The following is an 11,565-nucleotide window of genomic DNA, read 5'->3' as shown; positions in this document are numbered from 1 at the left end:
GTTGCAAATCTCGTGATTTTAATGCCACCCTCGTTCCTTTCTGGGACCTGACTCGTGATTCTGCATGCTTGAGGTGTCTTTAGCTCTGCTGCTAACTGGGTCTACCGCAGAGTTTGGTTCCAGTGACAGGCCCAGGGCAGAGCGATGGGAAAGGCAGAGACACATTCTCAAGTTGGGCCCCATCTGAGGTAGGGAGCTGGCGTTCTCTGCTCTTTCTGCCTCTCAGAGTATTCAGTGGGATCACTCGTGCTTCAGCCCCCTGCTTTGTGTGCAGGGGGCTGGATTCAATAGCCTATTAAGGTCCCTTCCAGTCCTACTCTTCTATGATTCTCTCTCTCCCCACCTCTGACAGTGTCTGTTTAATGTTTATACCCCAAAGCCTTGTTCTAGCAAAGTAGTTAAGCATATGCTTAACTTTAGGGACACTGAGCAGCCTCCACCGAGGTAAAGCAAAGCATCTGACAGTGTCTGACAGTTTTGCTAGATTGCAGTGCAAATGGGATCCACTGGTTTTTTTAAAGGAATAAAAGTTCTTTTCAGGATTTCATCTCATTTAGGAACCTTTAATATCTCCAAGACAACGTAAGAGACGTGGCTAAGCAGTTCCACTAAGTAGTTGCTGCAGGTCAAGAAAACCATTCGAAGAGGCAACCAATGTATGTTGAGAGGCGGTTCACAGCTATCCCATCGTGTGGTTCAGACCATCAGAGGAAGCGTTGGTGTTTAGAATACGTGCACAAATTCACAGGTTAGCCACACTTCAAAACATAGACATTAAATACAGTCCTGTACAAAGTACTCATCAGAGGACAATTTTAGCATAATATACAGAAATTTTCCATTTACAAAACAGAGTGAATAACTAGAACTGTTCCAAATATAAATACAATCCAAAATCCAACAATCAGAAAGGAAGTTGCTCTGTTTGGTCAAAGGAGACATAAGTTCCCCGAGTCCTGCTCTAAAACAGATTGCAACTCCTGGGTCAGGTCTACACTGGGGTCACTTGTATGTGTTTTTCCTGCAGCTCCAATGGTGTGTACCAATTAAAGGAGGTTGTACTATTGAATGGGCACCAGTGTTTTCACCCCCACGTCCTCTAACCGTGCTCTGAATCCTGTTCACACTACATTACCAATGGAGAGTTACTTCCCAAGTGAACATACTCTCAGCCTTTGTCTAGACGAGGATTTCAAGGTGTTCTGCTAGCTAAGACATTCTGACACGTTCTAATAATCTAGTGTAGACTTACCATGTGCCAATCCCATATGCATTGCTTTGTCTACACTACTACCTTTCAGAATGCATTAGGAAAGCTCTTAGCTAACACCCTGAACCAGCACTCCTTGAAATCCAGACCAAGACAAAGTCCTAGAGGACGCACAACCCATTAACAGCTACAGAGATGAGAAAAGCAGGGGCAGGGAATACTTTAGCACATGCACAGTGCTTTTCCTTCAGAGCACTTTAGAAACGTCAGTGAATTATTTATACGTACAGCGGCGCAGCTGGTGAAGACACTCTGTCTATGCCGACGGGAGAGCTCAAACCACCCCTACGAGCAGGGTAAGCTATGTCGCTGGGAGAAGCACATCGCACTGTGCACACTAGTCCTTATGTTGGTGTAACTTATGTCACTCAGGTGAATGGAACATGCCCCCCCCCGAGCAACGTAAGTATTGCCGACACAGGCGGTAGTGTAGACACGGCCTTAGTTCTCACACCCACCCCTGTGAGGCAGGTAGGCATGATTCCCATTTCGTAGAGGAGTAAATCAGGATGCAGAGAGATGCAGTGTTTGACCAAGGCCACGCAGTAACTGAGTGGTACGGCGATGCTCAGAACACAGGGGGCTCCTGGTCCTAACCTACTTCTCTCAGACCTGCTCGGGATAACCCTGGTGCCCACATTCATCCTGGCTAAAGATGGAGACAACATATGTATGTGGTGAAGCCTTATTTACTAGTAAACACCGAGTTAGCCTCCCCACCACGACACTGACCTATTTCCCTCCCGACAAGTCCTAGGCAAGGGTTCTTTTAATAGTGCTAGCGGACATGCAGGCGTAAGCCCAGCACGCCATGGGGTCCCGTCATCTTTTGCAACACGCCAGCAGGATTTTTGTTCACGGAGCCTTTTATTGAGTAGCTCCTGTCTGCTGGCAGTGCTCGTGACTGGAAGTGTGTGGAGGCAGGGCAACTGCAAAGGATTACGGGTACCGTGGAGGTCTTGGCACATCAGCTGGTAGGTGCAAATACCTGTAGTGAGGTTGCTGGTTGCGCTAACACCCCAGGTCCCCTGCGGATTGGGATTCACCAGTTTTATTTTCCTGATGTTGGCAGTCTCTGGAAATAACAACATTTAGTGAAAGCAAACTCCCTTCTCAAGACCCAAAGGTGCCACTCTCTACTCTGCTGGGGTCCGAGGTGCTACCCAGCCGCCACACAGCCCTGAGACTAACTGGTCAGAGAAGGCTTTAACCTACCCCACAGCAATCTCCACTCCACTTCCTGTTTCCTGCGGTCCTTTCCTAGCCACCCGTTTGGCGTTTTTGTCTGGCGAGCGGATGGCAATTTGGATCTGTCTCTTAACTGAAGCAGCAGGAAAGCTGATGAGAAAGAGCATCTCCATAGGTACGGTGCATGGGTCTGTTTGGAGCACAGGGCTATTCCAGTCTGGACAAGGACGGGCGGGGAAAAACAACGTCTCGTTACTGATCTTTGGTATTGACGCCCAGGCCGCTTTCGGCTCTTAGCTTCTGGCTGCTGGCTTCGTTGTAGCTGATCCAATGCTGAACCTCTTCCGGAAGTACTGGGGAGTCCACCTGAGGAAACAGAGGCAGGGTAAGGCTGGATTCAGTGTCCAGGTTTCCCGGATTCCCTGCCAGCGTCGCATACAACACAACTCAGTTTATCCAAAACTCAGTCTCAACTCAGCAACATGCACCACCCTCCTTCCTGTCCATTACCTTGTTTCCCCAACTTTATGGATATCGAGACCGCTCTGATTAAACCATAGTACACATCATCAGACTGAAAGAAATTCAGTAAAAGGAACACTTCAGATGGAAGAATCCCATGCACTGCTACAGACTGGGGACCGACGAGCTAGGCAGCAGTTCTGCAGAAAAAGGACCTGGGGGTTACAGTGGACAAGAAACTGAATATGAGTCAGCAGTGTGCTCTTATTGCCAGAAAAGCTAGTGGCATATTGGGCTGCATTAGTAGGAGCATTGCCAGCAGATGGAGGGAAGTGATTATTCCCCTCTATTCAGCACTGGTGAGGCCTCATTTGGATTATTGTGTCCAGTTTTGAGCCCCCCACTACAGAAAGGGTGTGGACAAATTGGAGAGTCCAGCGGAAGGCAACAAAAATGATGAGGGGGCTGGAGTACATGTCTTATGAGGAGAGGCTGAGGGAACTTGTTTAGTTTGCAGAAGAGAAGGATGAGGGAAGATTTGATAGCAGCCTTCAACTGCCTGAAAGGGGGTTCCAGGGAGGATGGAGCTGGGCTGTTCTCAGTGGTGGCAGGTGAAAGAAAAAAGAGCAATGGTCTCAAGTTGCAGTGGGGGAGGTCTAGGTTGGATATTAGGAAAATCTTTGTCACTAGAAGGGTGGTGAAGCACTGGAACGGGTTACCTAGGGAGGTGGTGGAATCTCCATCCTTAGAGGTTTTTAAGGCCCAGCTTGACAAAACCCTGGCTGGGATGATTTAGTTGGGGTTGGTCCTGCTTTGAGCAGGCGGCTGGACTAGATACCTGCTGAGGTCCTTTTCAACTCTAACCTTCTATGATTCTGTGACTGACCCACAGACTGACTGTACAGGGGAATAGAGGGAAATAATAATTTCCCTCGATCTGCTTCTTGTCCACTGTAACCCACAGGTCTTTTTCTGCAGAACTGCAGTCTCTTGGCTGTTTGCATAGGTCTTTCATTCAGCAACACTGGAGAAACTTCTGGACTAAGCCCCCACCACAGTGAAGAACACACAGGTCCCAACAGATCACTGCGTTTCTTCACTTTTCCATCACTGAGTGAATAAGTCAGCCCCATAGTGTGCATTTATAGACAGCACAATTCTCACTTAACTAATAAGAGAAATGTATAGCCTAGGTATTTATCTGGCCCTGTAATGGGGTTTACAAACCCCATACTGAGCATAGGGAGAAGGCCAAGGAGAGTTTTCCCCGCTTCCAAACCATCAGGTTGAGCGCACGCCTGCCCAGCAGCCATGTAGCCTGATTTGATGGTTATTAATTTATTGAATAGGGTAATAGGTTTGCCAATTGCTCTAATTAAAGGATTATGAGGTTTGTATCCTTAATCAGGCTTCAGGTGAGTTTTATAAGGACACCGGGTACAACACAGGAAGAATTTCAGTGATAACCAATATTTTTATAATTTTATAAATTTATTAAAATAACACAAAATAATAAACAAATGACTGATATAGAGAAAATAAAATGAATAATCAAATTGATAATGGATTAATACAATCTTAAAGGTAAAGACTTATTTGATAGATATATCTACGATATGCTTTAAACTAGTATACTCACACCCTTCCTGGACTTGGTTGAAAGAGATGTCTAATTTTTTAAGTTGGAGTTGAGTGGAATAAGAGCTGCTTCAAAGCTAAGAGCTATAAGCTAAGACTAACATTACAACTTTAAGAATATAAAATAAAGAATGAATCTTAACACTAAATAAAACTTCAAGCAGGGATAGCTGACAGTCGACTGCCCCGATGAGCTGGATTTGATCGTACTTATACCCCCAAGAATATGGGTCCTTCATCCGGGCCCATACTTGGCCTTTCCACCTCCAAACTTTTGGGGTACATATAGTCTATTGGCTACTAGGTTCGTACGTATTATTGACGTATCCACATCCTTTTCCAGGTGGTCTTTTATCTCACCTTTGTTATTTCTAGCTTATTGTGGGTTCTGTGGTGTTCTTGTAAAGTTTCTTGGTACCAGGACAGCCCCTTCCCCTTTTAATGTCCCTTAACTTGTCTAGGGTAAAGGTTATGACCATATATGTCCTATCCTGTTCTACATTTATCTAAGCCAACGGTTGAATATATATATATTAACGGTAGCTGTCATCCAGGATGTGGCCTGGAAGGTACCTTGCATTACAGCTGAATAAAATATCTAATTTTATTATTGAATCACACAATCATATCAAAATATCTCTAATAATAATAATGCAAGCAAGCAGGCTAGTTCTATAGGCTACAGCCAGAACCCGCACCAGTGAGCACTAAAGAAAACCAGCCCAGCTCTAAAGCAGGGAGAACAGAGAGGAAAAGGGAGGCAGAAAGGCCCGGGACAGCAGAGGGGTACCAGCCAGCCCCAATCCAGGCTGCTGCTAAGAAACTGACAAGGAGACAAAAGAAGACCGCAAGTGCTGGAGTTTAAGGGCTGATAAACTCTTAGACTCAATTTAGGTTATGGACTAGTCTAATTGTAAGGGACCAGTCAGGAGAGACTGCACCAACAGCAGTTGACAGGCCCCCATTAACATAGCATCTGAGCTTCTCACAATCGCTAATGTATTTCTCCTCCCCGCACGGCTGGGAAGCAGGGCAACGCTATTATCCGCATTGTACAGATGGGGAAACTGAGGCACCGATAGTGATACAAAGTCCATGCGCAAGCAATGAACTGAACCCAGGTTTGCTTAGTCCCAGGTAAGCCTCCTAACCCCTGGGCATGCCTTCCTCCACACTTGCACAGCTAGTCGATTGGCTGTCATGGCTGCTGTACTACTTGTTCAGTGCCCAGATGTTTCCTACCTGTCTTCTTTTCACAGGTTAGCCCTATGACCATATGGACACTGCTGGCTTTCAGGACCCATCGGAGGTCCCTGCCTTTACCTTCTCTTGCAGAGAAGTGCCGGGGTGCTGCGAATCACGTGGTGTCAGCAGGGAGCAAGACACAGACAGAGCCATGGCAGGTGCTGACGAAACACTGCTCCAGGAAGAAGATGTGGGCGTCCCAGCCCAGCAGGCGGGGGCATACGGCAAAGCGCTCAAGGAGACACACGGGGTGGGGGTGACGGGACCAGGGGGCGTCCAGTGTGGGCTGGGAACACCCTGCAGCGGGACGTGTAGGTGCAGTGGGTTTTGCCGGCCTCTTGCACTGTTTCCATCCGTCGTTTTAAGCACCCCCATGCACTGTTCACGTGCAGTACAGTATCCATGCTGCAAGTCAGCACTAGGCCTTGGGAAAGCTGACGCCAGCAAGTCCCGCTCTGGCTTCTGCAGCCACTGGGCGTGCAAGATGTGCAATATCATCTGCAGGTGGTAAGAAGCATCCAACAAGCAGAAGAAAGCGGTAACACTTCCAAGGACTAGCAGCAGCCGCTGGGCAGGGCAGGGCAGGGCAGTCCACGGGGTGAACAGCAGCACCGTGCACGGCAGGAAAGGGACCCATCTCACCAGCCAGCAGACTCCACCTCTGGGCGGCCTCCCCTTCCACTCTGCCTACCTCAGCCGTTTTCACTTTTGCCTCCCGTGACAAACACCCGGCCAACTCCACCTCCCCTGGGGGGTTGGGAGCCTGGTGTCCTTTGCTGACCCATCCCTCTATTGCACCATGCGGGGTCCCCCATGCCCTGGCTCGGTTCAATCCAGATTCCTGCCTGGCCTGACCAGCTGTTCATGAGCGAATAAGGCAGGAAAAACTCGGGGTGGCATCGGAGCCCAGCGATGGACAGGGCCTTGTACAGACAGTCTCCATAGGATCTAGGCAGGGTTATTCCCTACCAGACGCTGCCTGACCTCATAAATGGAGAGCCGGCCCGGGATGGAGCGTCACAGCGTATCTGGGGTTTCATTCCCTGCATCCACTTGCCATTCTGGGGATGTCTGTGCTGCAGCTCGGGGTGTGATTCCCAGCTCAGGGAGACCGTCCCCGTGCAAGCTTTGACTGAGGCAGGGCATGTAAAATAGTTGACGCGGTGGGACAGGCTCACCGCCTGTGTCCGAGGTCCTAGGTACCTGCCTGGGCGGGGGCTCGCTGCTCCTGCGGCTGCAGCTAGGCGGCTGTTTTTAGCACACTTGCTCAGCGCTAGCATGGGCCCGTCTCCTTCAGCTGGAAACTAATGTAGACGCGCCCCATGACCCCATTTCTGGACACGCCGGAAAGCAGCTCCATAGCACAAGGCCGTCTCTCTCCTTTCCCCCCACCCCTGGGTCAGGCAGGGCCTGGCCTCGCCGCTTTCCACGGTGACACCTCTCTCCCGGTAAGCGGAGCCGTTCCAATCTCTCATGGGCCACACGAGCGCTTGTTCCTCTCATGGGGCCCCCAGGAGATGGAGGCATGGGGACCGTCCTCTGAGTGCACAGGCAGCCATTCCCACGCAGGGGAAAGGGAGAGGCAGACACGGGCGTGGAAGGGGTCGCGCCCCAGGGGAGGTGGCGACGGACATCAGCCCACTCCAGCCCCCAAAGGAAGGTTATGACTCCCGAAGCGACCACCGCTGTTTGGGCTGAGCATTGTGGGAGCCTTTGGGAGAGGAGGACGAGGGTCCCGGGCGGAAGGCAAGGTAGAGTCAACACCACAGCTCCACTGGCGCCGTCCCCAGCACACAGGTAGAGACCTCAGGTTCCAGCACAGATGACCATGGGCTTCCAGCAGTTTTCCAGCCCCCCAGCCCCTCAGTGGGAAGACGAGCCCCCCGTTGCGAGCCTCAAGCTGGGGTGTCTGAGGCACAAGAAAACCTCCTGGACTTTTCTCGCTACCCTGACCCCTCTCTGGTGGGTGGGTCTGGGCCTGGACCCTGCACTGTGTGTTCTGCTCCTCCAAGCTTTCTCCTCCTCTCTGGGCTCTGAGCCTGTATTTGGTAAGCTTCTGCTTCAGCGCTGAATCATCCCCAGGGCCCAGGTGTGGGATTAGAGTGACGGCTCTTCACACGGGGCAACAAGACAAACACTGGGAGGGGAACCCCCGTCCCCTTGGAAGCGGAGAGTGCAAGAAGACTGGTGCAGAAAATCAGCCAATTTCCCCCCTAGGCACAGAACAACGTCTCCCATTGCCTTTGTAAAAACGTTCAGCTGTTCAAGAGCTACGGAAATCCATGGGGGCGCTTAAAACGACGGCTGGAAACAGGCCCAGGCCCGCCAGAGCAGAGAAATGTCCAGGGGATGTTTAAGGCCTTCGCTGGGAGCTAGATGGTTTCACACAACACATAATCGGCCTGTGGAACTCAATGCCACAGGAGAGCATTAGCATGATTCAAAAGAGTTACCCAATAAATATTTTTAAAATCCTAGCCGTTCTTTCGTGGGGATATCAGCCAACCTCTGGCTACCGTTGATTAGGAGAGGGCTTTCCTAGGGATAGGTTGTTCCGTAGCTGCCTGCTGCAGGGTTACCTGCACCTCCCTCTAAAGCACTGGTCCTGGGCATTGGCAGAGGCTAGATAGGAAATGACACACGGGGTCAGACCAATGATCCCACATCATCCTGGAAGAAGAGGTGTTCTTGCTCTGATGCCCACAGGCCAAACTACATGCTGATCTCGTGCCAAAACCCTGACTCCCAGACGTACTGCCAATGGAACAGCTTCGGTTCACAGCTACAATGGATAAATCTGGAATAAGTGGGCTGGGAGCCTTCCTCACCCCGTGTAGCTGTGCAGATGCACACCCCTAATGTCGACATTGCTGGACGCAAGTCACCATTTACACTGTGGAACGTGTCTATGCTAGGAGCTTGCACCGACGCGTGGCCTGGTTCACCACGGCCGTGCACGAAGCGGAGTTGTCATTTATTCCTGTGCAAAGCAAGCGTAAAGATGCCACCAATCGGTTCGTAAGCGTGCAAGGAACTAAGTTAGTCTCAAAATAATGGTATTTACGCCCGTCTGACTGGAGAGCAGATGGAGCCCCCTGGAGCATGGACTGAGTCTGTAAAGCACTGAGAACATCTACAAGGCTGTAATCAATCTCAGATAACAACTAATCCTAGCGCAGAATCATAAAACCCCAGGGAAGTGGCTGCGACTGATTAACTCGGCGGTGCTAGGGATTGGCGGGCAACAACCCGCAGAAGCAAAGCGCACAAGGGTTACAAGTCACGAGCATTATATCTACAAGAGAGGATTAGTTTTTAACAGCCTTTTTCAAACGAACGGGCCAGGAGTGGATTGCAGGCTCGCTGTGGCAGGGGCTGTCTTTTTGTTCTCTGTTTGTACAGCACCTAGCGCCGGGGGGGTCTTGGTCCACAGCTAGGAGTCTTGGCTGCTACTGCAGTGCAAATAATAAATAATGCAACCCCCCCTTGGGGTTTAGAGAGCACGGCCCCTTTAAAACCTCATTGTTTCAAGGGCCTGTGGGAGGGCTGATTGTTTCAGGGGCTGGGTGTCTGGAGTACCAGACAAGGCTGCAGCCAGCACTTAGGCTATGTCTACACTGACGGTAGCACTGACTTATCTGGATCGACTGAGCAGTCAGTGAGGACCTGCTCAGTCGATCCAGAGGTCGACGTTATTAATCCATCCCCCGCGAGTGGTGCGGTGCAGTGCTATGCAGTGAAGGCAGCGTGCAGAAGAGAAGCACAGCAGAGGACGGGAGTCAGGCAAGTTCTTTGCCTACTTTGCATAACTCCGGTCGACGACCACCGAATCGCGGAGGTACGTGTAGACCAGGCCTTAGTGAAGCAGTGAACAACCTGCCCGAAGCCTGGGAGGGACAGAGCGGCCGCCCCGGCCTACTCCAGGACAAGAGAAGCACTGCGCCAATTACCCAAGAAGGACCCAGTAGTTGCCCAGAGCTGTGTGGGGCCCTGAGGACCGGGGCATATGACCCTGCCTTGGGAAGGAGGCGGGAGGCTGGAGCTGGCGGGTTTGCAGAGGGCATGGGTGGGCTTTGCACCGGCCCCGGAGATGAGCCAGGAGTCGCCAAGGCCGGCCGCCGGACTGGAGTGTCACCCGGCACCCCGGAGCGCTGGGCACCGGCCCATTGCTGGGGGTCTGCCCTTGTCCAGACTGGCACCGCTGTTCCCAGGGGGGGAAGAAATCGTGCTGAGGGTTCCCCTGTTGCACCCCCGCCCCTTTCTCCCCATCCATCCATCCCTGGCAGAAGAAATCACTTCCCTTCCCCCTAGGGACGGGGCGGTCCCGCCGGGCGCCAGTTTTCACCCCCGCGCCCGCCCGGCCTTACCTCCCTCCCGTAGAGCTCCCGCACCACGCGGCCGGGCCCGCTGCCCAGCACGTGCAGGCGGCAGAGCAGCAGGGCGCAGACGAAGCCGTCGCGGGCGCTGACGAAGCGCTGCTCCAGGTAGAAGGCGCGGGCGTCCCAGCCCAGCAGGCGGCTGCGGACGGCGAAGCGCTCGAAGGGGCGCAGGGCGCGGCGGTGGCGGGCGCAGGAGGCGGCCAGCACCGTGCCGGCCCCTAGCCCCCGCAGGGCGGCCAGCAGCCCGCAGCGGGCCAGGTGGGCGCAGCGGGCCAGGTCGGCCTCGCGCAGGTAGCGGGCGTTGTTCATGTGCAGCAGGCAGTCCAGGTCGGAGGGCAGCACCAGGCCCGGCCAGCTCTGCTCCTGCAGCACGTCCCGCAGCCGGGGCTGCAGCCAGCCGGCCCGCAGCACGGCCAGCGCCAGGCGCAGTAGGTACCAGGCGTCCAGCAGGCAGAAGAGCCCGGCCGCCGCCCCCAGCAGCAGCAGCAGCAGCATCGCTGCAGGGCGGGGGGGGAGAGGGGGGTGCCTAGGGCCTGCACCGGCTCCTGCAGCCGGGCAGCGTCCCCGGAAGGGGGAGGGACTCCATGCAATGACTCAGGAGGCCGCCGCCTCCTCCGCCTGCCCTTTGTTCCTGCTCCCAGCAGCTGTTTCCTCCCCTTCCTGCTCTGCAATGCCGGGTCACGGTGCAGCAACCAGCCCCATAGCACAGCGCGCTCTGCCGCACCAGCTGCACCCTGGAGAGTCCCCCAGAGCCATCACCGCCTTCCCCCCCCCCCCCCCCCAATATGTGCATGCACCGGAGCCGGCATCTCCTCCCCCCCGCCGCCTCCAGCACCGCTGTAGCCCCAGTGTCTCCATCCGCAGGATATGTCAAGCCCTGGTGTCGCCTCCCTGGCTAGCGTATTTATTGCAACCCTGCGGTTTTCCTGCACCCCGCAGCGTATATCACAGCCTTGGCCATCTATACGCCCTCCTTCTATCCGGCCATTGCAACTCTGCCTCCCTCCCGCATCCTCTCCCAGCATTGCTGAGAAGCTGCCTGGCCTGGGAGTTCTGCAGAAGCCGTTTGTCTCTCTCCCTCTGTTCATCCCGGCTGGTCTCAGACTGTGCTGACAATCTCCAGAGCCAGCTGGCTGGCTAGAGCCAACCCCGCTGGGTGCATTCAGTCGGGACCCCTCCTTCTCATGCCGGCTATGCCACTGACTCACTCGGTGACCCCGTTCAAGTATTGGCTTAATTGCTCTGTGCCTCAGTTTCCCCCCCCGCTGTAACATGGAGACAGCTTCACTGACATGCCTTTGTAAAATGCTTTGAGAGCGAGGGGTGGAAAACACTGACCATTCCTGATTATTACCAGCAGAGGGGGGCACACCGCCACAGGCA

The 11,565-nt window shown here is 53.2% G+C and overlaps 1 protein-coding gene across 1 annotated transcript; it reads right to left on the bottom strand.

Moving 5' to 3' along the window:
- Positions 1-542: 542 nt before the first annotated feature.
- On the bottom strand, positions 543-10,925 carry THEM6 (thioesterase superfamily member 6). Its single transcript, XM_067530041.1, has 2 exons — positions 10,171-10,925; positions 543-2,824 (listed from the first exon to the last, which is right to left on the bottom strand). The coding sequence occupies exons 1-2, from the start codon at positions 10,675-10,677 to the stop codon at positions 2,711-2,713; spliced, it is 621 nt and encodes a 206-aa protein (XP_067386142.1). The 5' UTR covers positions 10,678-10,925; the 3' UTR covers positions 543-2,710.
- Between the last annotated feature and the right edge of the window lie 640 nt (positions 10,926-11,565).

The sequence above is a fragment of the Emydura macquarii genome, unplaced genomic scaffold, assembly GCF_026122565.2.
Source record: "Emydura macquarii macquarii isolate MOO-44397 ecotype Brisbane River unplaced genomic scaffold, CSIRO-AGI_Emac_v2 contig_366, whole genome shotgun sequence".
In the NCBI taxonomy this organism is placed as follows: Eukaryota; Metazoa; Chordata; order Testudines; family Chelidae; genus Emydura; species Emydura macquarii.
The sequence above is the reverse complement of the archived record's forward strand: the minus strand, read 5'-3'. Positions and strand labels throughout refer to the sequence as shown.

What these genes read in the sequence shown, in the direction of transcription:
- THEM6 (XM_067530041.1), bottom strand. Translation starts at nt 10,677, where the DNA reads ATGCTGCTGCTGCTGCTGCTGGGGGCGGCGGCCGGGCTCTTCTGCCTG. An exon ending in GGGAGCTCTACGGGAGGGAG is followed by an intron (nt 2,825 to 10,170) that starts GTAAGGCCGGGC and finishes CTGTTTCCTCAG; the next exon opens with GTGGACTCCCCAGTACTTCC.